This window comes from Pseudophryne corroboree, chromosome 3 (genome assembly GCF_028390025.1).
Source record: "Pseudophryne corroboree isolate aPseCor3 chromosome 3, aPseCor3.hap2, whole genome shotgun sequence".
Taxonomy (NCBI): Eukaryota; Metazoa; Chordata; class Amphibia; order Anura; family Myobatrachidae; genus Pseudophryne; species Pseudophryne corroboree.
Genome location: NC_086446.1, coordinates 379,860,812 through 379,882,772, shown reverse-complemented (window position 1 = coordinate 379,882,772; position 21,961 = coordinate 379,860,812). Strand labels below are relative to the sequence as shown.

The following is a 21,961-nucleotide window of genomic DNA, read 5'->3' as shown; positions in this document are numbered from 1 at the left end:
AGAGTGTAAAATTAAAGAATATTGTTTTTTGTAGAAGAACTACAAGTCCCAGCAAGCCTCCCCCGCAAGCTGGTACTTGGAGAACCACAATTACCAGCACGCTGGAGAAAAATAGGCCCGCTGGTACCTGTAGTTCTACTACAAAAAAAATACCCAAATAAAAACAGTACACACACACCGTGACAGTACAACTTTATTACATACATGCACACCGACATACACATACTTACCTATGTTGACACGAAGAGTCGGTCCCCTTCTCCATGTAGAATCCACGGGGTACCTGTAAATAAAATTATACTCACAACAATCCAGTGTAGATCGGTCCTCTTCTTTGTTTGTAATCCACGTACTTGGCAAAATAAAAAAACGAAAAACACGGACCACGCACTGAAAGGGATCCCATGTTTACACATGGGACCCCTTTCCCCGACTGGCGGGACCCCCGTGACTGCTATCAAAGAGGGTCCCTTCAGCCAAACAGGGAGCGCCACATCATGGCACTCTCCTGATTGGCTGTGCGCGCCTGATCTGTCAATCAGGCGGCGCACTCGAGATACAATGTAGCGCATAGGCGCTCCATTATATCTAATGGTGGGAACTTTGCGGTCAGCGGTAGACCACAAGAGTGACCCCACATAACCTCGCGGTCTACCGCTGACCGCAAAGTTCCCACCATTGGATATAATGGAGCGCCTATGCGCTACATTGTATCTCGAGTGCGCCGCCTGACTGACAGCTCAGACGCGCACAGCCAATCAGGAGAGTGCCATGACGTGGCGCTCCCTGATTGTCTGAAGGGACCCTCTTGAACAGCAGTCACGGGGGGTCCCGCCAGTCGGGGAAAGGGGTCCAATGTGTAAACATGGGACCCCTTTCAGTGCGTGGTCCGTGTTTTTCGTGTTTTTATTTTGCCAAGTACGTGGATTACAAACAAGAAGAGGACCGATCTACACTGGATTGTTGTGAGTATAATTTTATTTACAGGTACCCCGTGGGTTCTACTTGGAGAAGGGGACCGACTCTTCGTGTCAACATAGGTAAGTATGTGTGTATGTTGGTGTGCATGTATGTAATAAAGTTGTACTGTCACGGTGTGTGTGTACTGTTTTTATTTGGGTATTTTTTTTGTAGTAGAACTACAGGTACCAGCGGGCCCATTTCCCCCCGCATGCTGGTACTTGTGGTTCTCCAAGTACCAGCTTGCGGGGGAGGCTTGCTAGGACTTGTAGTTCTTCTACAAAAAACAATATTCTTTCATTTTACACTCTGGCTCTCAGCCCCCCATCCGCCGCCCTTGGATGGGGGGGACAGCCTCGGGCTTCACCCCTGGCCCTTGGGTGGCTGGAGGGGGGGGACCCCTTGTTTTAAGGGGCCTCCACTCCTCCAGGGTACCCCGGCCAGGGGTGACTATTTGGGGATTTAATGCCACGTCCGCAGGGACCAATATAAAAGGGTCCCCCGGCTGTGGCATTATCTCTCTGGCTAGTGGAGCCCGGTGCTGGTGTGAAAAATACGGGGGACCCCTACATCTTTTGTCCCCCGTATTTTTGGCACCAGGACCGAACGCAGAGCCCAGTGCTGGTTGTTAAAGTACGGGGGAATCCCTGTCATTTTTTTTCCTGTATTTTTACAACCAGGACCGGCTCAAAGAGCCTGAGGCTGGTTATGCTTAGGAGGGGGGGCCCCACGCATTTTTTTCTGGATTATTAACCATTTCACACCCCTTCCAACTGAAAAACATGCTCTGATCTCTCCATATTATTATAGTTAGTAAAAAAAATAATAATATTCTTTTAAAAAAACGATTAAATAATACTTGTGGCTCCTAAATAGACAAACCAAGTAGATAGTCCCTTCAAATATAAATAGATATGATATTAGCAATGAAAAAAGCACCAAAAAAAACATGTTTTTAAAAATATTTATTAGATCACGACAGAAAAATGAGGCGGAATGAAATTGACTAAATGACTATCGAAAAGCACTGTTGTCGAATCTAAATTCTTCAATTGAATATACTTTTGTCGAAAAGCCGCATTTTAACATTGCAGACATGTCGAATTGAAAAAATGTCGAATTGCCAAAAGTCGAAAATGAAACGGCAGGTTTTTTGTCGAAAAGTACTGTATTGCATTGTCGAATCAAATTCAACAGGTTTTTTGTGTCGAAAATGACCAGTTTTTCCGAAATTTTCGGCAATTCGGCCGCAATTGCATATACCCCATAATATATTTGCACTGCAGCATGAATTTTCTGAATAGACCAAAACTGCAAGGGACCAGTGTAATTACCCAATGTAATATATTTGCACTGCAGAATGAATTTTCTAAATAGACCAAAACTGCAAGGGACTGGTGTAATTACCCAATATAATATATTTGCACTGCAGCATGAATTTTATAAATAGACCGAAACTGCAAGGGACCGGTGTAATTACTTGCAATGAAAGGAGAGAGAAGAGCAAATAGTCACATTCCAGCACAACACAGTCCTTCAATGTCTGGCACAGATACAGCCACGACGTAAGTCCTGAATAAGTCCGTTTTATAATATTTCATAACCCTTTCAAACAACCCTTCTAATACAACCCTGATCAGCTTAGGAGCCCTCCTTAAGAATCTTTGTTAGAGGTAATTTGAAATTCTTAAATGTGTATTATAGGAATAGGAATTGCCCTCTGAGTTATCATTAGAAGAAAACTATTCAACAGTTTGTTGGTTTAATGCTAAGAAATTAGTAAATTATATGAGAAAGTAGTAGTCATATTTATAAACAGAAGATTACATTTTCTGAAGCACTCAGGTGTAGTATATAATATTTCGTAACTGCCAAAGATAGAGACAGAGTGATCATACCTCTGGTTAAGAGCGTATTGGGATCAAAAAGCAGCCCGGAAAAATTATGGAAGTAGCTCTAATAGGGATGGGGTCTGTCAAGTGGGCAGGATTACTGCTCAGAAGGCCTGATTATATGCAGGTATTTGATGTGCGCACCGCAGACGCGCAGCAAAATTTCAGGGGCGTGGCTTTGTGGGAAGGGGCGTGGCCACATAATAGTGCCAATTCACATTACACCACATAGTAGTACCGCTTATACACATTGCACCAGGTAGAACCTCCTATACACACTGCGCCAGGTAGAGCATGTTATACATATTGCGCCAGATAGAGCACATTCTACACTTTGCGCCAGGTAGAGCCCTGTATACACTTTGCGCCAGGCAGAGCACATTATACACATTGCAGCGGGTAAAGCACATTATATACATTGCACAAGGCAGAGCACATTATACACATTTGACCAGGTAAAGTTCATTATACACATTGCACCAGCTAAAGCACATTATACACATTGCTCCAGGCAGAGCACGTTATGTACATTGCACCAGGTAGAGCACGTTATACATGTTGCACCAAGTAGAACTCATTATACACATTGCACCAGGTAGAGCACATTATACACATTGCACTAGGTAAAGCACATTATACATATTGCACGAGGCAGAGCACGTTATACACATTGCACCAGGTAGAGCACGTTATACACTATGCACCTGGTAGAGCACGTTACACACTATGCGCCAGGTAGAGCACATTATACACATTGCACCAGGTAGAGCACGTTATACACATTGCACCAGGTAGAGGACGTTATACACATTGCGCCAGGTAGATCACGTTATACACATTGCACCAGGTAGAGCACGTTATACACATTGCACCAGATAGAGCACGTTATACACATTGCAACAGGTACAACACTTTATACACTATGCGCCAGGTAGAGCACGTTATACACTATGCGCCAGGTAGAGCACGTTATATACTATGCGCCAGGTAGAGCACGTTATACACATTGCACCAGGTAGAGCACGTTATACACTATGCGCCAGGTAGAGCACGTTATACACTATGCGCCAGGTAGAGCACGTTATACACTATGCGCCAGGTAGAGCACGTTATACACTATGCGCCAGGTAGAGCACGTTATACACATTGCACCAGGTAGAGCACGTTATACACTATGTGCCAGGTAGAGCACGTTATACACATTGCACCAGGTAGAGCACGTTATACACGTTGCACCAAGTAGAGCACATTATACACATTGCACCAGGTAAAGCACATTACACATATTGCACCAGGCAGAGCTTGTTATACACATTGCGCCAGGTAGAGCACGTTATACACTATGTGCCAGGTAGAGCACATTATACACATTGCACCAGGTAAAGCACATTATACATATTGCACCAGGCAGAGCACGTTATACACATTGCACCAGGTCGAGCACGTTATACACATTGCACCAGGTCGAGCACGTTATACACATTGCACCAGGTCGAGCACGTTATACACATTGTACCAGGTCGAGTACGTTATACACATTGCACCAGGTCGAACACGTTATACACATTGCACCAGGTCGAGCACGTTATACACATTGCACCAGGTCGAGCACGTTATATACATTTATACATATATATATATACTGTATATATAACTGCAGCAGAGCCCGGCACTCCTGATAGACGTTACAACGGCCCCGGTGCCATCCTAAAGAAGTTAGACAGGCAATTTGTTAGAGGCGGCACTCACTGGACTTATACATATAAATAAAGACACTGCACTACCACCAGCACAGTACTAACGTTTCGGAGTTTAATCCTTCATCAGAGTACTCTGATGAAGGATTAAAGTTCAAAACGTTAGTACTGTGCTGGTGGTACTGCAGTACCTTTATTTGTATGTTTAAGTCCGGTGAGTGCCGCCACTAATAAATTGCCTATTAAAATATATATATATATATATATATATATATATATATATATATATATATATCTAATAATCGCAGAGACCCGTCACATGGTGTCTTCGAAAACAAATAATGACTGCTGCAGCTGGGCATCCACGTCCAGAGTCATTTGCAGGTCACTATTTTGGCAATTAAAAGAAATACATTTAATTACGCTAAAGGGCTACATGTTGCCTAAATCTTATTATCCATAACATAATCACAACACTAGTTAAGAATTTATGTGGGTCAAATCTAGAGGTCAAGAAAAGTAGGAGAAAAGTAAAAATATTGGAAGCTTATTTATTTTAACTAACTTCTCTCATTCCTTTTACCTAATATCTCTGAACCCTTAATTTTGTATATGTTTATTTTAAAGGCAGTGCCATTTTGATATTGAGATTGACACATTTTGTATGCAAACTATTCTACTTGTGCAATGGATGCTATCATTAAGGGTATTCAGTATGATTTACCGGCGGCTGGGATGGCGGCTGTCAATATCCCTACAGCGGCATCCTGCCATCCCGCCAGAATGCCGGCAGCAGGGTGAGCACAAAGAGTCCCCTTGCAGGCTCGATGCGCTCGCCACGTTGCGGGCTCTGATCTATTCTATGGATGTCGTGGACACCCACGAGTTGGAATAGCCTTGGTGAGTCAGGATTCCGGCTGGCGTCATTGTCGGCTGGCGGGATTCTGCCGTTGGTATCCTGACTGCCGGGATTCCAACAGCCGGCAAATTAATCGCATCCCCTTTAGGAGATAACAGGACTTGGTGAACCATTAGTTATATCGCCTTTTTTGTGTTTGTTAGCCGATTATGGTGGTGCAATTGTATTTGTTTGCTTTAGCAATTATAATCCCTCCTCTTGTCCAAATAACATCTTCTTATATCATTTTGTACGGCACTACTTGATTTCAGCATATTTTGGTACATGAAGAATAATATACATATGAAAACAGCCGTCTTGAAAATGTGTGGCAAATGTCATTGAGCCTGTAGAGACACTGACGGTTTATCTCCTGTGCTGTTCTGGACTCGATAATATCAAAGTCTGAAGACGCAAAGCAGAAGATTTCTCCCTATCCCAAGAGTTTCTGAAGCTCTATTATACAAACAATATGTCAGCTCTTGCAGATAAGAACGTCCATTATAAGTTGGCAGAGTTGTTTGTAGTGTGAGAATAATAGCAGATTTGTACAGTGTGTGTGTGGTGGGGAGTGGACGGTAAAACGGGAAAAGGGAAGACCTTTTCAAATGCAGATATAGTTGAAACTCATGGACATGGTGCAGTTTTTTGTACCTAAGATACTAAGATGAGGTGATCTCCAGGGGCAGTGGAATTTCACTGGCACTGATGTATTTCATAAAGCTCATACAATATTATACTGTAAAACTACAGTAGTGTCTGAGTCTTTAAAGGTAGAGTCTGGTACTGTAGATCATGCTGGGGAGTTATTACAAATTTGCTAACTGACCTTTGAATGTACAGTGGGGCAATAAAGTATTTGGACAGACACCGATTGTGCAAGTTGACCCACTTAAAAAGATGAGAGAGGTCTGTAATTTCCATCATAGCTACACTTCAACTGTGAGAGACAGGATCTAAAAAAAACAAAAAAAAACAGGAAATCACATTGTATGATTTTTAAACAATTTACTTGTATATTCTTGTGAAAAATAAATATTTGGACACCAACCAAGCAGCAAGATTTCTGGCTCTCACAGACCTGTTACTTCTTCTTTAAGAAGCTCTTCTATCCTCCACTCCTTACCTGTATTAATGGCACCTGTTTGAACTGGTTATCTGTATAAAAGACACCTGTCCACACCCTCAAACAGTCAGACTGCTACCTCTCCATCATGGCCAAGACCAGAGAGCTGTCTAAGGACACCAGGGACAAAATTGTAGAGCTGCACAAGGCTGGGATGAGCTACTCGACAATAGGCAAGCAGCTTGGTGAGAAGAGATCAACTGTTGGCGCAATTATAAAAAAATGGAAGAAATACTAGATCACTGACAATCTCCCTCGACCTGGGGCTCCATGCAAGATCTCACCTCGTGGGGTATAAATGATCTTGAGAACTACATGGGGGGACTTGGTCAATGACCTCAAGAGAGCTGGGACCACAGTCACAAAGGTTACCATTAGTAACGGGTGGTCTTCAGGTTGCCGAATGTCGGGATCCCGGCGCACAGTATACCGGCGCCGGAATCCCGACACCCGGCATACCGACAGATATTCTCCCTCGTGGGGGTCCACGACCCCCTAGAGGGAGAATAAATAGCGTGGCGCGCGTAGCATGGCGAGTGCAGCGAGCCCGGAAGGGGCTCATTTGCGCTCGCCACGCTGTCGGTATGCTGGCGGTCGGGCTCCCCGGCGCCGGTATGCTGGTCGCCGGGAGCCCGGCCTCCGGCATACCATACTACACCCTTAGTAACACACTACGTCGTCATGGATTGAAATCCTGCAGCACCCCGAAAGGTCCCCCTGCTTAAGACAGCACATGTCCAGGCCCGTCTAAAGTTTGCCAGTAACCATCTGGATGACAGTCACCAGCTCCCTCTCAGCTGCAGCATACCAGTGGCCCTCACAGACCTCCACCGCCGCACCACTAGCCATCTGACAGAGAGCCCTCGGAGACCATCACCGGGGTGTCATCTCCACAGACTGTGAACCAGAATCCATTCATTAAGGACCACAATTCCGGATCTTTGCATTGGAACACAGGTTGGGCGAAATTATTACATCAGTCCTGTTTTTGGCCATAGACTTTATGTCCTAAATACTAAATGGACTCTATTGTTGCCTAAGGAGTATACTTTATGTCCAATTGTATTGCAGAAATATACACCTGGCGCTGTCACCTTACAATGTGAAAGCAGCTAGTCTCAGGAAACTGATCCCAGTCAACCCAAAAGTATAAATAACAGAAATAAAGAATGAGACAGCGCTATTCACTTTGTATAAAAACTCTGGAGATCATTGTGGACAAATACCACGTTATTGTGCCACTACCGCTGTGGTTTACTGAAGCGCTTCCATCAGCGCACGCTGTGCAGAGTAGAGTGGAGATCTGTTGGGATAAGCATTACACCATATAGCTGCTGCTGCGGCTGACTGAAGTGTCCCACCAGTTCATGCTGTCTTGAGGAGAGGGATCCACATACCGGAGAGGGCCGCTCAGATTCCCACCACCATTACCAACTGTTGGAGAGGTTGCTATGCCTACAGTACTCTGAGGAGAGGTATTATAGTGGGTACATAGTGCATTGTACTCTAGGTGGACTTTGGGACTTCCTGGTTATAGATATTGCCATTAATCAACTGCTCTGTGGCTTAAATCCATAGTAACAGCTGAATCACTAATCAATTTATAGTGACTAACAACTAAAGTAATTACTATATATGGACGGTAACCATCATAAAAGAGGAAACCTATCTGCTGTATTGACTATACTAACCTATAACAAGTAACTGGGATAAAATATATGGACTTTATCCATCACAAAAGAGGAGACTCATTTGGTATACCTATTTTGCTTGATTAACCTCAAAACAGCCGACTATAAATTCACAGCTGTACCATTCACTATATGCTTAGTGCTTTAAACAAACAGCTTGCTAAAATCTATGGACATCACCTATAACTACAAGAAAAGTATTAACATCTGTTTGTTCTAACATCTATTTTGTTCTATAATTTGTAGGCGGATGTGTTTAATGCTATATCCATTAATCATTGTATCACAGTGATTTTAGGGCATTTTTAATATACATACATTTTAGATTAATATTGGTACTGGCCGGTATCATAGTATAGTGTTTGTATTATATATGTATACACTGTATGTCTCTATAATATAAAAGTAAATAATTAGTTTTTATACAAAGTGAATAGCGCTGTCTCATTCTTTATTTCTTATGTCCAATTGGTCTGTAACTAACTGAGTGAGATATTAATATCAATAATTTGTTTTCTCAATTATTGCTCAGTGTTTTAACACTTTTTAGTCATTAAATTTATTTTATTATAGCATCTTGTTTATAGCGCTGTATTTTGTTATAATATCCAGGATTGGGAGAATGTAATGTGGTCAGATGAGAGCAAAATCAAACTTTTTGGTATAAACTCCACTCGCCGTGTTTGGAGGGGGAAGAATGATGAATGGCATCCCAAGAACACCATACCCACTGTGAAGCATGGGGGTGGAAACGTCATGCTTTGGGGCTGCTTTAATGCAAAGGGGACAGGACGACTGATCCGTATTAAGGAGAGGATGAATGGGACCATGTATCGTGAGATTTTGGGCAAAAACCTCCTTCCCTCAGTAAGAGCATTGACGATGGAACGTGGCTGGGTCTTCCAGCATGACATTGACCCCAAACACACTGCCCGAGCAACTAAGGAGTGGCTCCGTAAGAAGCATTTCAAGGTCCTGGAGTGGCCTAGCCAGTCTCCAGACCTCAACCCAATAGAAAATCTGTGGAGGGAGTTGAAAGTCTGTGTTGCCCGGCGACAGCCCCAAAACATGACAGATCTAGAGAAGATCTGCATGGAAGAGTGGGCCAAAATACCTGCTACAGTGTGTGCAAACCTGGTCAAGAACTACAGGATGCATTTGACCTCTGTAATTGCCAACCGAGGTTATATAACAAAGTATTGCGTTAAACTTTTTGATTGTCCAAATATTTATTTTCCGCAAGAATATACAAATAAATTGTTTAAAAATCATACAATGTGATTTCCTAGTTTTTTTTTAAAGATTCTGTCTCTCACAGTTGAAGTGTACCTATGATGGAAATTACAGACCTCTCTCATCTTTTTAAGTGGGTCAACTTGCACAATCGGTGGCTGTCCAAATACTTTTTTGCCCCACTGTAGATGCTTCTTGTCAACGATGGGACACTGGCCAATCCTAAATGTTATGTGAGCATGAGTATAGTGAGGCATCGGTGGCCAATCCTAAATGTTATGTGAGCATGAGTCTAGTGAGGCATCGGTGACATGACATGCAAACAGTACTATTCAATAATATAGGATTTCACCTATAGAACAGAATACCAGAAACATAATCAGTACACCAGACCAGGAGTATGGGACCTCAAGCATACTGTAAATTAAAAGCTCAATGAGCTGGCCCAAGGGGGTGAACAGGTAAATTTAAATTAGTTAGGAATTACAGGGTCTACCGTGGGGACGTTGAATTACCAGTGTTTCCTGACAGACTTGTATTTCCAGTGTGGATGAACTGTTCAAGACACATGAGTGCACATGTGATGTGACTGTTGTTCTTACCACACAGACGGCATAGGGCAGTATAACAGCAGGACCAGCAAAGTATGATAAGCTCATTACTCATTATTCTATTTTAGAGTCGATAACATTTATTATGATTTGTAATCTATCTATGTTCGTCTAATAATAATAATGATAGTTTATGCAGTATACTGTACCTACATCTTTAACAACATTTACCTAATAGATTGGTTACGTTTTCACGGATGTTGGTTCAGCATCCACCACTTTGAAGTATGTGGTGGGTCCACTTTAAATTGTTTCCATGTGGAAGGCCAGTCTTGTTTGTGTTTGTGGGTGAAGTAAACAAATACATTATTTTTATAGGGAATATATAAATTGCTTGGGATAGAGAGCAGGCAAAACTTGTGTGGTTGGGATTTAACAATAAAGTACTTTTGAAGTGACTGTTCATTTTATTATGCTAACATTCATATTTCATAATCCCACAGGGTATAGGTACGTGATCCTTGACATCCCATTGCTCTTTGAATTGAGGAACCTGACACGCTACATGAAACATACCGTACTTGTATACTGGTAAGAGAACGCCATAGATTAGAAAAGGCCATTGTATAGTCCCACAATGTATAAAAATACCTATCTTCCATCCCTCCTCAAATGTCACATTAAGGTAGAGTTTTTAGTCCCAGTTTTATACATATTAGTGGGACTATTCTAAATTCTGTAAACAGTTGGGACAAGCAATTACTTAAGGAGACTGAAAGGTAAAAGAATATACTCTCATTCTTCTTTACCCAACGGCCCCTCATCATTTCTAATGCGGTTCTGCACTTTTCTACTGGACTAAAAATTGTGGAAACGATCAGAGCGCCTATTAAGCAGCCAAAATGTCCCCAATGATAAATAGGGTCACCCCACACTACAAAAACTATACAATAAAACAGAATCACCAATGGGTCCACAGGCGCTAGAAAACCAATGTGAGCAACATTCCTCAGTGGATGCAGTGTGTCTGTGATCCTTATTCTTCGTAAACAGAATCATTCCACATGCAGAACAATAGTCTACTAGATTAATGAGAAAAAACTCCTGTAAAAAGGAAAGGGCTGTGCTTTGTTAGATACTGGTCCCAATCCTCCTTCCTCTCATCTCTGGCATCTGCATTCTTCAGACTTCCTAGTGCATATTAAATGGATGGAAAGGAAACTCCAAATAGGGGTGAGTTGCCCTAAGCCTGCCCCTGTTTTTGTCCTACCCATTCTGTGGTATGCATTTTGACATTTTTGTTATGTACTCTGATATGTTTTGCTATGTACTCTGACATTTTTGCCCTGATACCCTGTTACTGTTATCTATGTATATACCCTTGTACAGCGCTGTGTACACTTTGTGCCACCTTAAAAATAAAAGTTCATAATAATGATAAACCACGGCTTTCCTCAGTTCAGATCCCTGAAATAACTTTAACCTGAAATAATATTGCATAGTGCACAGGGCCGGTTCTAGACCTTGTGGAGCTCAGGGCGAAAGTTTCCTTTGGTACCACAGTAGAGCCCCTTATAAATGTTAAAACACTGTAGGATCGCTTATATGCGTTACACCACAGTAGAGATGCTAATACATGTTACACCACAGTAGAGCCGCTTAAACACGTTATCCTGCAGTAGAGCCGCTTATACACGTTACACCACAGTAGAGCCCCTTATACACACACAGATTGCACAGGAACCAGGAGCACACTGAAACACCTAGATAACACATAAGCGATATAACTATCCCTAACTGACCCTACTTGTTTTTCCGTCCTCCTTAGTGTGATGGAGGTGTTCCACTCTGTCCATTTTCCTGCGGTATCGGTGGGTGGCGCGGTGCGTCAAACACTTCAGGTGTGGTAGAGGAAGGGGGTCCATGGCTCCTGTCCATTTCTCACATGGAGGGAGCGAGTACTTCCGGCCGCAGTGGTTCCCGATATATGTAAATTCCGCCTGGCATGCAGATGCAGTAACTACCTTGGGTACCGCACCGTCACCTAATAGTATCGTCTGATAGCGGCGGGTAAGAGTGGGCAGGCACCATCAAATTAGATGGCGCCAGCAGGGTGACTGTGGCCGCATCTCTAGAGCCAACCTTCTTACCCGCCCCTAGAACCACCTCAGCCAGTTTGGTGCTCACAATTTTCCAGACTGTGAGGCCTTTATCATATATTACATATATCTGATATCTGCATTGTAGGGTTGGTATATTGTATGTATATGCCTTTTATTCAGCATTACGAATAATGCTGGTGGTGGTTTATAAACACCACCTGGTGGTGGTTTATAAACAAAGGGAAATGATTATGTATGTACAAGTCTCTTGCCCCAAGCAGCTGTATTTTATTTTAAATATAGGTGGTCATTCCGAGTTGTTCGCTCGCTAACTGCTTTTATCAGCATTGCACATGCTAGACCGCCGCCCTCTGGGAGTGTATCTTAGCTTAGCAGAATAGCGAACGAAAGATTAGCAGAACTGCTAATAAATAATTCTTTGCAGTTTCTGAGTAGCTCCAGACCTACTCACAGATTGCGATCAGCTCAGTCCGTTTAGTTCCTGGTGTGACGTCACAAACACGCCCTGCGTTCGGCCAGCCACTCCCCCGTTTCTCCAGACACTCCCGCGTTTTTCCCTGACACTCCTGCGTTTTTTAGCACACTCCTGGAAAACGCTCAGTTACCACCCAGAAACGCCCCTTTCCTGTCAATCACCCACCGATCAGCAGTGCGACTGAAAAGCGACGCATTTTGCAACAAATCGCAGCATAGCGAAAATCGGCAACGAGCGAACAACTCGGAATGACCCCCATTGTGTATTCATCTCACTAGAGGGTTAATGTACTTCATCTAGGGGAATTTATGAAAACCATGTAATTTTCCCACATTCAAATAGGTTATTGCAGTGCAATAGTGGAGGCAATTTATAAAGTGCAGAATGGTTGAGGTTCAGGGCAAAATCCTCTTTGGTGATGCTTTGCATTTTCATATGCACAAGTAGGCCCAAATTCTCAACAAAGTATATACACTGCTCAAAAAAATAAAGGGAACACTTAAACAACACATCCTAGATCTGAATTAATGAAATATTCTTATTAAATACTTTGTTCTTTACATAGTTGAATGTGCTGACAAAAAAATCACACAAAAATTATCAATGGAAATCAAATTTATTAACCCATGGAGGACTGGATTTGGAGTCACACTCAAAATTAAAGTGGAAAAACACACTACAGGCTGATTCACCTTTGATGTCATGTCCTTAAAACAAGTCAAAATGAGGCTCAGTAGTGTGTGTGGCCTCCACGTGCCTGTATGACCTCCCTACAATGCCTGGGCATGCTCCTGATGAGGTGGCGGATGGTCTCCTGAGGGATCTCCCAGACCTGGACTAAAGCATCCGCCAACTCCTGGACAGTCTGTGGTGCAACGTGGCGTTGGTAGATGGAGCGAGACATGATGTCCCAGATGTGCTCAATTGGATTTAGGTCTGGGGAATGGGCTGGCCAGTCCATAGCATCAATGCCTTCGTCTTGCAGGAACTGCTGACACACTCCAGCCACATGAGGTCTGGCATTGTCTTGCATTAGGAGGAACCCAGGGCCAACTGCACCAGCATATGGTCTCACAAGGGGTCTGAGGATCTCATCTCGGTACCTAATGGCAGTCAGGCTACCTCTGGCGAGCACATGGAGGGCTATGCGGCCCCCCCAAGGAAATGCCAACCCACACTATTACTGACCCACTGCCAAACCGGTCATGCTGGAGGATGTTGCAGGCAGCAGAACGTTCTCCTTGGCGTCTCCAGACTCTGTCACGTCTGTCACATGTGCTCAGTGAGAACCTGCTTTCATCTGTGAAGAGCACCGGGCGCCAGTGGCGAATTTGCCAATCTTGGTGTTCTCTGGCAAATGCCAAACGTCCTGCACGGTGTTGGGCTGTAAGCACAACCCGCACCTGTGGACGTCAGGCCCTCATACCACCCTCATGGAGTCTGTTTCTGATTGTTTGAGTAGACACATGCACATTTGTGGCTTGCTGGAGTGTTGCTTCCTAAGTGGACAGTTTGATTTCACAGAAGTGTGATTGACTTGGAGTTACATTGTGTTGTTTAAGTGTTCCCTTTATTTTTTTGAGCAGTGTAGTACTGTTGAGCCGAATGGTGGTGTTTGCACAAGAGCTGTTAGAGGTGCTTTCCTTGCTCTGTGAATTCTAGATCACTTGAATTTTGCACCACCTCTGACCTAGTGGAAAAAAAGATGTTGTCTAATACTTTAAAGAATACACGTTTTGATGTGTCCCCATAAAATGGAGTGAGGACATGTACCTTGAAGTGTCCTAGGCAGATTATCAAAGCACACAGACACAAAACAAAATAATTTTGTAGTGCCCTTTATATATCAGGTCCAGTGTGTACATTTACACTTCACTGAGACACATGCTGACAGTCCTTTTAGGTAGTTGGCCTTTTTTCTATCTTCGCTATTCCCTCGCTCTCTGCTTCCCTCCTCCACCTCCCCATTTCATCTCTGCTTCAGCTATAGTCTGGGTTTAAGCTCAGATAATTGGGTTACACACAGCAGATTTTTGTGCTGTCTGGTTTCTATCTCTATGGCATTTGGAACATTTACAAATTAGTTGCTTTTTAGTTGGATTATATAATGTGTATTTTCTCTATCGTCCTAGTGGATGCTGGGGTTCCTGAAAGGACCATGGGGAATAGCGGCTCCGCAGGAGACAGGGCACAAAAAGTAAAGCTTTTTCAGATCAGGTGGTGTGCACTGGCTCCTCCCCCTATGACCCTCCTCCAGACTCCAGTTAGATTTTTGTGCCCGGCCGAGAAGGGTGCAATCTAGGTGGCTCTCCTAAAGAGCTGCTTAGACAAAGTTTAGCTAGGTTTTTTATTTTACAGTGATTCCTGCTGGCAACAGGATCACTGCAGCGAGGGACTGAGGGGAGAAGGAGTCAACTCACCTGCGTGCAGGATGGATTGGCTTCTTGGCTACTGGACATCAAGCTCCAGAGGGACGATCACAGGTACAGCCTGGATGGTCACCGGAGCCGCGCCGCCGGCCCCCTTGCAGATGCTGAAGTCAGAAGAGGTCCAGAATCGGCGGCTGAAGACTCCTGCAGTCTTCTAAAGGTAGCGCACAGCACTGCAGCTGTGCGCCATTTTCCTCTCAGCACACTTCACACGGCAGTCACTGAGGGTGCAGGGCGCTGGGAGGGGGGCGCCCTGGGAGGCAAATGAATACCTATAAAGGCTAAAAATACCTCACATATAGCCCCTAGAGGCTATATGGAGATATTTAACCCCTGCCTGATTTTTCTAAATAGCGGGAGACGAGCCCGCCAGAAAAGGGGCGGGGCCTATCTCCTCAGCACACGGCGCCATTTCCTCTCACAGCTCCGCTGGTCAGGACGGCTCCCAAGTCTCTCCCCTGCACTGCACTACAGAAACAGGGTAAAACAGAGAGGGGGGGGGCAAATTTATGGCGATATTTTGATATAACAAAGTAGCTATAAGGGAGCACTTATTATAAGGCTATCCCTGATATATATATAGCGCTTTTGGTGTGTGCTGGCAAACTCTCCCTCTGTCTCCCCAAAGGGCTAGTGGGTCCTGTCTTCGTTAGGAGCATTCCCTGTGTGTCTGCTGTGTGTCGGTACGTGTGTGTCGACATGTATGAGGACGATATTGGTGTGGAGGCGGAGCAATTGCCAAATATGAGGATGTCACCCCCTAGGGAGTCGACACCAGAATGGATGCCTTTATTTATGGAACTACGGGATAGTGTCAACACGCTAAAGCAGTCGTTTGACGACATGAGGCGGCCGGACAATCAATTAGTGCCTGTCCAGGCGACTCAAACACCGTCAGGGGCTGTGAAACGCCCTTTGCCTCAGTCGGTCGACACAGACTCAGACGCAGGCACTGACTCCAGTGGTGACGGTGACGATTCAACCGTATTTTCCAGTAGGGCCACACGTTATATGATTTTGGCAATGAAGGAGGCGTTACATTTAGCTGATACTACAGGTACCACTAAACAGGGTATTATGTGGGGTATGAAAAAACTACCTATAGTTTTTCCTGAATCAGAAGAATTAAATGACGTGTGTAATGAAGCGTGGGTTGCCCCTGATAAAAAGCTGATAATTTCAAAGAAATTATTGGCATTATACCCTTTCCCGCCAGAGGTTAGGGAGCGCTGGGAAACACCTCCTAGGGTGGACAAGGCGCTAACACGCTTATCTAAACAAGTGGCGTTACCCTCTCCTGAGACGGCCGCACTTAAAGATCCATCAGATAGGCGGATGGAAAATATCCAAAAAAGTATATACACACATGCAGGTGTTATACTACGACCAGCTGTAGCGACTGCCTGGATGGGCAGCGCTGGGGTAGTTTGGTCAGAGTCCCTGATTGAAAATATTGATACCCTGGACAGGGACAATATTTTACTGTCGTTAGAACAAATAAAGGATGCATTTCTTTATATGCGTGATGCACAGAGGGATATCTGCACACTGGCATCACGGGTAAGTGCTATGTCCATTTCGGCCAGAAGAGCTTTATGGACGCGACAGTGGACAGGCGATGCGGATTCAAAACGGCATATGGAAGTTTTGCCGTATAAAGGGGAGGAGTTATTTGGAGTCGGTCTATCAGATTTGGTGGCCACGGCTACAGCCGGGAAATCCACCTTTCTACCTCAAGTCACTCCCCAACAGAAAAAGGCACCGACTTTTCAACCGCAGCCCTTTCGTTCCTTTAAAAATAAGAGAGCAAAGGGCTATTCATATCTGCCACGAGGCAGAGGTCGAGGGAAGAGACAGCAACACGCAGCTCCTTCCCAGGAACAGAAGCCCTCCCCGGCTTCTACAAAAGCCTCAGCATGACGCTGGGGCTTCTCAAGCGGACTCGGGGACGGTGGGCGGTCGTCTCAAAAATTACAGCGCGCAGTGGGCTCACTCGCAGGTAGATCCCTGGATCCTGCAGATAATATCTCAAGGGTACAGGTCGGAATTAGAGACAGATCCACCTCGCCGTTTCCTGAAGTCTGCTTTACCAACGTCCCCCTCCGAAAGGGAGACGGTTTTGGAAGCCATTCACAAGCTGTACTCTCAGCAGGTGATAGTCAAGGTACCTCTTCTACAACAAGGGAAGGGGTATTATTCCACTCTTTTTGTGGTACCGAAGCCGGATGGCTCGGTAAGGCCTATTCTAAATCTGAAGTCCTTGAACCTGTACATAAAGAAGTTCAAGTTCAAGATGGAGTCACTCAGAGCAGTGATAGCGAACCTGGAAGAGGGGGACTTTATGGTATCCTTGGACATCAAGGATGCGTATCTCCACGTTCCAATTTACCCCTCACACCAGGGGTACCTCAGGTTCGTTGTACAAAACTGTCACTATCAGTTTCAGACGCTGCCGTTCGGATTGTCCACGGCACCTCGGATCTTTACAAAGGTAATGGCCGAGATGATGATTCTTCTTCGAAGAAAAGGCATATTAATTATCCCATACTTGGACGATCTCCTAATAAAGGCGAGGTCCAGAGAACAGCTAGAGATGGGATTAGCACTGTCTCAAGAAGTGCTAAAACAGCACGGGTGGATTCTGAATATTCCAAAATCCCAGTTAATGCCGACAACTCGTCTGCTGTTCCTAGGGATGATTCTGGACACGGTTCAGAAAAAGGTTTTTCTCCCGGAGGAAAAAGCCAAGGAGTTATCCGACCTTGTCAGGAACCTCCTAAAACCAGGAAAGGTGTCTGTACATCAATGCACAAGAGTCCTGGGAAAAATGGTGGCTTCTTACGAAGCAATTCCATTCGGCAGATTCCACGCAAGAATTTTCCAAAGGGATCTGTTGGACAAATGGTCAGGGTCGCATCTTCAGATGCACCTACGGATAACCCTGTCTCCAAGGACAAGGGTGTCTCTTCTGTGGTGGTTGCAGAGTCCTCATCTATTGGAGGGCCGCAGATTCGGCATACAGGATTGGATCCTGGTGACCACGGACGCCAGCCTGAGAGGCTGGGGAGCAGTCACACAAGGAAGAAACTTCCAGGGAGTATGGACGAGCCTGGAAACGTCTCTTCACATAAACATTCTGGAACTAAGAGCAATATACAATGCTCTAAGCCAGGCAGAACCTCTGCTTCAGGGAAAACCGGTGTTGATCCAGTCGGACAACATCACGGCAGTCGCCCATGTGAACAGACAGGGCGGCACAAGAAGCAGGAGTGCAATGGCAGAAGCTGCAAGGATTCTTCGCTGGGCAGAGAATCATGTGATAGCACTGTCAGCAGTGTTCATCCCGGGAGTGGACAACTGGGAAGCAGACTTCCTCAGCAGACACGATCTTCACCCGGGAGAGTGGGGACTTCATCCAGAAGTCTTCCACATGCTGGTAACCCGTTGGGAAAGACCAATGGTGGACATGATGGCGTCTCGCCTCAACAAAAAACTGGACAGGTATTGCGCCAGGTCAAGAGATCCGCAGGCAATAGCTGTGGACGCGCTGGTAACGCCTTGGGTGTACCAGTCGGTGTATGTGTTTCCTCCTCTGCCTCTCATACCAAAAGTATTGAGAATTATACGGCAAAGAGGCGTAAGAACGATACTAGTGGTTCCGGATTGGCCAAGAAGGACTTGGTACCCGGAACTTCAAGAGATGATCACGGAAGATCCGTGGCCTCTACCTCTAAGGAGGGACTTGCTTCAGCAGGGTCCCTGTCTGTTTCAAGACTTACCGCGGCTGCGTTTGACGGCATGGCGGTTGAACGCCGGATCCTAAAGGAAAAAGGCATGCCGGAAGAAGTCATTCCTACTTTGATTAAAGCAAGGAAGGAAGTAACCGTGCAACATTATCACCGAATTTGGCGAAAATATGTTGCGTGGTGCGAAGATCGGAGTGCTCCGACGGAGGAATTTCAACTGGGTCGATTCCTACATTTCCTGCAATCAGGATTGTCTATGGGTCTCAAATTGGGATCTATTAAGGTTCAAATTTCGGCCCTGTCGATTTTCTTTCAAAAAGAATTGGCTTCAGTCCCTGAAGTCCAGACCTTTGTTAAGGGAGTGCTGCATATACAGCCTCCTGTGGTGCCTCCAGTGGCACCGTGGGATCTCAATGTGGTTTTGGACTTTCTAAAATCTCATTGGTTTGAACCACTAAATAAGGTGGATTTGAAATATCTCACTTGGAAAGTGACCATGCTTCTAGCCCTGGCTTCTGCCAGGAGAGTATCAGAATTGGCAGCTTTATCTTACAAAAGCCCATATCTGATTTTCCATTCGGACAGGGCAGAACTGCGGACTCGTCCGCATTTTCTCCCTAAGGTGGTGTCAGCATTTCATCTGAACCAGCCTATTGTAGTGCCTGCGGCTACAAGTGACTTGGAGGACTCCAAGTTACTGGACGTTGTCAGAGCATTAAAAATATATATTGCAAGGACAGCTGGAGTCAGAAAATCTGACTCGTTGTTTATATTGTATGCACCCAACAAGATGGGTGCTCCTGCGTCTAAGCAGACGATTGCTCGTTGGATCTGTAGCACAATCCAACTTGCACATTCTGTGGCAGGCCTGCCACAGCCTAAATCTGTAAAGGCCCACTCCACAAGGAAGGTGGGCTCATCTTGGGCGGCTGCCCGAGGGGTCTCGGCATTACAACTTTGCCGAGCAGCTACGTGGTCAGGGGAGAACACGTTTGTAAAATTTTACAAATTTGATACTCTGGCTAAGGAGGACCTGGAGTTCTCTCATTCGGTGCTGCAGAGTCATCCGCACTCTCCCGCCCGTTTGGGAGCTTTGGTATAATCCCCATGGTCCTTTCAGGAACCCCAGCATCCACTAGGACGATAGAGAAAATAAGATTTTACTTACCGATAAATCTATTTCTCGGAGTCCGTAGTGGATGCTGGGCGCCCATCCCAAGTGCGGATTATCTGCATAAATTGTACATAGTTATTGTTAACTAATTCGGGTTATTGTTGAAGGAAGCCATCTTTCAGAGGCTCCGCTGTTATCATACTGTTAACTGGGTTTAGATCACAGGTTGTACGGTGTGATTGGTGTGGCTGGTATGAGTCTTACCCGGGATTCAAAATCCTCCCTTATTGTGTACGCTCGTCCGGGCACAGTACCTAACTGGAGTCTGGAGGAGGGTCATAGGGGGAGGAGCCAGTGCACACCACCTGATCTGAAAAAGCTTTACTTTTTGTGCCCTGTCTCCTGCGGAGCCGCTATTCCCCATGGTCCTTTCAGGAACCCCAGCATCCACTACGGACTCCGAGAAATAGATTTATCGGTAAGTAAAATCTTATTTATTATTTTTATGTTTGATACTTGCAATAGCATGTTCATTAAGCGTCATGTCATGCGTGGAACTCATGAAGTGGTTAATCATGTATTCTCAAACCTGCAACAATAGGAGTGAGTGTCCTGCACCCCACTGTGTACATTTGTATACTTGCTTTCATGTCTGGCTGTAGAACTAGGAACACAACCAATACAGCTGTGTTGTATAGTAATGTGCTTTACAGCAATCATCGTGCAAACCAGATATACATACTATCAACAGTATATGGTTCTGCATATTAGACTCTTATATAGGTAAGTCTCTGCATAGAAGACTTTGCACCATGGGCCTAATTCAGACCTGATTGCAGCAGCAAATTTGTTAGCATTTGAGCAAAACCATGGCCCTCATTCCGAGTTGTTCGCTCGCTAGCTGCTTTTAGCAGCAGTGCAAACGCTAAGCCTCCACCCTCTGGGAGTGTATCTTAGCTTAGCAGAAGTGCGAACGAAAGGATCACAGCGCTGCAACAAAAAAAAATTGTGCAGTTTGAGAGTAGCTGCAGACTTACTCCTACCTTGCGATCACTTCAGACTATTTAGTTCCTGTTTTGACGTCACAAACACGCCCTGCGTTCGGCCAGCCACTCCCCCGTTTCCCCAGCTACTCCTGCGTTTTTATTTGGCATGCCTGCGTGTTTACACACACTCCCCGAAAACGGTCAGTTACCACCCAGAAACACCCACTTCCTGTCAATCAATCTGCGGCCAGCAGTGCGATTGAAAAGCGTCGCTAGAGCTTGTGTAAAAATACATTGGCTTTTGTGAAAGTACGACGTGCGTGTGCAGTGCGCACCATACGCATGCGCAGAATTGCCGTTTTTTGACCTGATCGCTGCGAACGAAAGCAGCTAGCGATCAACTCGGAATGAGGGCCCATGTGCTCTGCAGGGAGGGCAGATATAACATGTGCAGAGACTTAGATTTGGGTGGGGTGTGTTCAAACTGAAATCTAAATTGCACTGTAAAAATAAAGCAGCCAGTATTTACCCTGTCCAGAAACAAAATAACCCACCCAAATCTAACTCTCTCTGCACATGTTACATCTGCCCCCCCCCCTCCTGCAGTGCACATGGGCCCTCATTCCGAGTTGTTCGCTCGCTAGCTGCTGTTAGCAGCATTGCACACGCTAAGCCGCCGCCCTCTGGGAGTGTATCTTAGCTTAGCAGAATTGCAAACGAAAGATTCGCAAAATTGCGAATAGAAATTTCTTAGCAGTTTCTGAGTAGCTCGACACTTACTCTGCCACTGCGATCAGTTCAGTCAGTTTCGTTCCTGGTTTGACGCCACAAACACACCCAGCGTTCGCCCAGGCACTCCCCCGTTTCTCCAGCCACTCCCGCGTTTTTCCCAGAAATGCCGCGTTTTTTCACACACACCCATAAAACGGCCAGTTTCCGCCCAGAAACACCCACTTCCTGTCAATCACACTCCGATCACCAGAACGAAGAAAAATCCTTGTAATGCCGTGAGTAAACTACCTAACTTTTGAGTAAAATAA

General features: G+C 45.0%; 1 protein-coding gene across 3 annotated transcripts in view; it reads left to right on the top strand.

The window, feature by feature from the left end:
- Nucleotides 1-21,961, top strand: part of DCAKD (dephospho-CoA kinase domain containing) — a 155,224-nt gene that overhangs the window by 129,095 nt on the left and 4,168 nt on the right. For all 3 annotated transcript variants that reach the window (XM_063959982.1, XM_063959980.1, XM_063959981.1), the window contains exon 4: nt 10,552-10,639. In XM_063959982.1, coding sequence (XP_063816052.1) covers nt 10,552-10,639 — 88 coding nt within the window. The remainder of the gene's footprint in view (nt 1-10,551; nt 10,640-21,961) is intronic.